The sequence below is a fragment of the Belonocnema kinseyi genome, chromosome 7, assembly GCF_010883055.1.
Source record: "Belonocnema kinseyi isolate 2016_QV_RU_SX_M_011 chromosome 7, B_treatae_v1, whole genome shotgun sequence".
NCBI classification, from domain to species: Eukaryota; Metazoa; Arthropoda; class Insecta; order Hymenoptera; family Cynipidae; genus Belonocnema; species Belonocnema kinseyi.
The window spans coordinates 88842977-88846458 of NC_046663.1; the positions used below are offsets into that span (position 1 = coordinate 88842977).

Sequence of the window (3482 nt, forward strand, 5' to 3'; positions counted from 1 at the left end):
ACATTTGTTGTGCAACTCTTGATTAACCTTTCAACGTTAGTAAACTTGACCATTGAAACTGATACCATGATGCAACAGATGTTTTTAACTTTTTTCTAAACGTTTTTAAATTACATCGAATTTTCATTCATTAAAATTAAAAAAAAAAACTTCCAAATTAAAATACTCGCTAGCTTCACAAAAACAATAAAAACGTATTTTTCCGTCACTCAATATTCTCAATAATAGAATATTCTCAATATTAGAAAATGTACTTTAATATTCGTCCTTATTTTACAGTGAATAAAATATGTATAATACGCATTCCTTATTAATTCAATAATAATTCGTGCCGATAATTTTCCGTGTTTGTTCGCTCTACTCTTATATTCACTTTCATTCTTTTTGGTGACTCGTGCCGTGACCACTAATTTGCATAGGAAAATTCGATTATTAAAAATTCATTAAATTTACATAAGTGTATGTACAATTGCGCCATCAACGAATTTAAAAATATATGCAGTGGGCAAGGGTTAGAATCGCGTACCATTTACTGTCTCAAGCTCTATTCACTGACTCTAAGAGACTGGCAGGAATTCTGGAATGGCGCATTTAGTATAAAAATACAATTAAAATCACTTTGACTAAAGCGTCCTTCCTTTAAAGGACTTATTCTCTTCGTTTTGTTACACGCCAGTAATCGTCGCATGCATTATGCATATTTTGTCTAGTATTATACGGCAAAAGCCGTCTTTTTACATTAATACTGGCTGTGAAGTTCCTCCGTTACCGTCTGTAATCTGAAAAAAGAAACATGTTTTTAAGTTAGAACGATGAGCTTGATCATGAGAAGGAAAGCTTTTGCGAGCAAGGAGTAATATTTCTTTGTGCTAATAAAGAGAGAGTAGATACTGGTTTACTGCTTTGAGTTTGAGTCTTAAATGACATTTGTTATTAATCATAGCCGGAAGCTCGTTGCAAATGACATCGTGAATAATGTGGTAGGTAAGAGTCATCAAAATTGATTCGAATTTTTTTGGAATGCATCATGTATTAATGACGTATAAAGTTCTGAGACAGATGGTACTGTGTCTATTTTTGGTCTCTATCGGGAAAAATCATTTGGTGATTTATATGGGTCTTTTTAAGGTTTTATCTTTTCGGATTTTTTCTAATTTGACCAATCTCGACCAAAACTGCAACACTATGTAAGTCGTTTTTTCTGCTCCGCACACTTTTTTTGTGTGACTGTGCAATGAGAAAGAAAATCAAAAATTTGATTAAGAAACTTTTGTGATTAAATTAAATGTAGCCTAATGGAGACATTTTTCCGTTTTAGGAATTTAAAGATTAAAAAAAAATTACATAAGTATAAAACAGTCAAAAAATGATGGAAACATTGTTTTAAAGTTGCAATATATTCGAAAATTATTTGGTATGTATATAAACAATTTGTACTAAAAATAAGTCGTTAAAGTTTTGTAAATAATTTAAACATTCTCATTGAAAATCTGATTGGCTTTTCATTACATGAAGTTTTATATCTTTAATTTGAAAATTTGAAAATTAAATCTAAAGAGGAAAGCCTATGCTAATTGAGAATCATTTGTGCATTTTCATACCTTTTAATCAATTTAAATTAAAAGTTTCAAATAATTTATTAAAATATTAAAAATATTATGCATGTTTTATGTTAGAGTTTCTCGCTGGAAACGAGTATACGAGTTAACGTTTTACACTGGGAAGGCGGATACTTGTAATAAACAAATTATTAGATTTTATAGAAAACAAATTCACAAATTAAGTTTTTCGGTTTGTTGTGTGTTACCAGAATTTGACATTTTAGAACAAAACTCATTAGATTTTAAAAGTTCATAATTTTGAACAATTTTAGGTTACGTTAGCGTTTTACATACAAAAATTTGGTGTTTTAAAATAAAAATCATTACAGCACGAACAAGATTTACAATTTTTGAACAGTTTCAGAAAATATTAACGTTCTTCACAGGAATCGGTTTTTTAAAAAAGAAAACTGGATTTTCAAGAAGATTCACTTTTAACATTTTTTGGTTTCTATGGCATTTTACACCAAAAGACGGTATTTTGGTGAAAAATGTATTAGATTCAAAGAAAGATAAAAATTTCTTGCACAATTGTAGGTTAAGGTTTTCACTAAAAATATCGATATAAATTTTAAATACAAAGATTTGCAATTTTGTTATTTCATAGAAAACTTATAATTTCCAGCAATTGGCTGTTACCTTATGTTAGTCTTTTTCGTCGGCAATTGTTGGTTTAAAAATAAAAATAATTAGATTTCAATGAATATTTACAATGTTTTTACAACTTTAGGTTACGTGTGTGTGTTTCAGCTGCAATTGGTATTTTTAAACAAAACTCATTATAATTTTGACAAGATTTAGAAGCCCTGAACAAATGTTGATTACGTTAATGTTTTTCGTCGTAAAAAATTGAATTTTTATCAGTTGAAAATTGAAGAACATTAAGAACTGAAGAAAAATTAAATTTTTAACTGTTAATTGAACTTTCAATTTTCTTAAATTTTCAACAGTTTCAAATGTAACTTTTAACAATTTAATTCTTGAAAATGAAACTGCTAAAAATTATTAAAATCGAAAATTCCAATTTTGAACTGTTGAACTTAGGGGTCATTCACAAAATACGTGATACGTTTAGGGGAGGGTGGGGGTCTGTCGAAGTATCATTCTCCATGAAAAATCCTGAAAAATGTATCACGTATTTTGTGAATGGCCCCTTAGGAGGTTTAAATATATCTTAAACTTGATTTATGACACTGCTAAACAGAAAACATTAGTTATATTAGTTTTTTCCGTCTGAAATTGTTATTTTTATGAAAAATCATTATATTTCGAATATGCACAATATTTTAAAAATAATGAGCAATTTTTGCAAAAAATCTTTTATTTAAAAAAAAAATCACTTGACTTCGACTTCAAAAATTAAATTTATAATTTCGAACAACTTTAGGTTATGTTAGTGTTTTTCATCAGGAATTGATATTTTTGAACAAAAATACGATGACTTGATTGCCTATATACTATATACTAGGCAGTCTGATAAGTACCTGAAAATTCTAAGAGATGACATTAGTATTCACTAATGTGAACCATTTTCGTCGAGCTTGATCCTTGAAATGACGCCTGTCAAAACTTCAGCCATTTATGTTTACGCATTTACAAGTTACAGCACTGAGAAGCGACTAACCTCCGAGTTTTTTTTTATATGGAAAAATCTGAGTTTCGAGTTTTGATTAAACACTACTATCTTCGCAAGAAAACGATATCAGAGACCAAGGCCAAGTTGGATAAGTATTACCCGGACTCTGCACCGTCGATTGGAACGATTCATAAGTTGTTTATCGAGGTTCGTTGTGGCCGTACGAGCACAGTTGATGCTGAACGATCTGGGCGCCCAAAAGAGGTCACTACACCAGAAAATGTCGAAAAAATCCATGATATGAT

General features: G+C 29.6%; 1 protein-coding gene across 7 annotated transcripts in view; it reads right to left on the bottom strand.

The window, feature by feature from the left end:
• Positions 1 to 235: 235 nt before the first annotated feature.
• LOC117176861 (tafazzin homolog) overlaps positions 236 to 3482 on the bottom strand; it is a 27972-nt gene continuing 24725 nt past the window's right edge. For all 7 annotated transcript variants that reach the window (XM_033367210.1, XM_033367208.1, XM_033367206.1 and 4 more), the window contains exon 6: positions 236 to 779. In XM_033367210.1, the coding sequence (XP_033223101.1) occupies positions 740 to 779 (40 nt within the window). In that variant the 3' untranslated portion in view covers positions 236 to 739. The remainder of the gene's footprint in view (positions 780 to 3482) is intronic.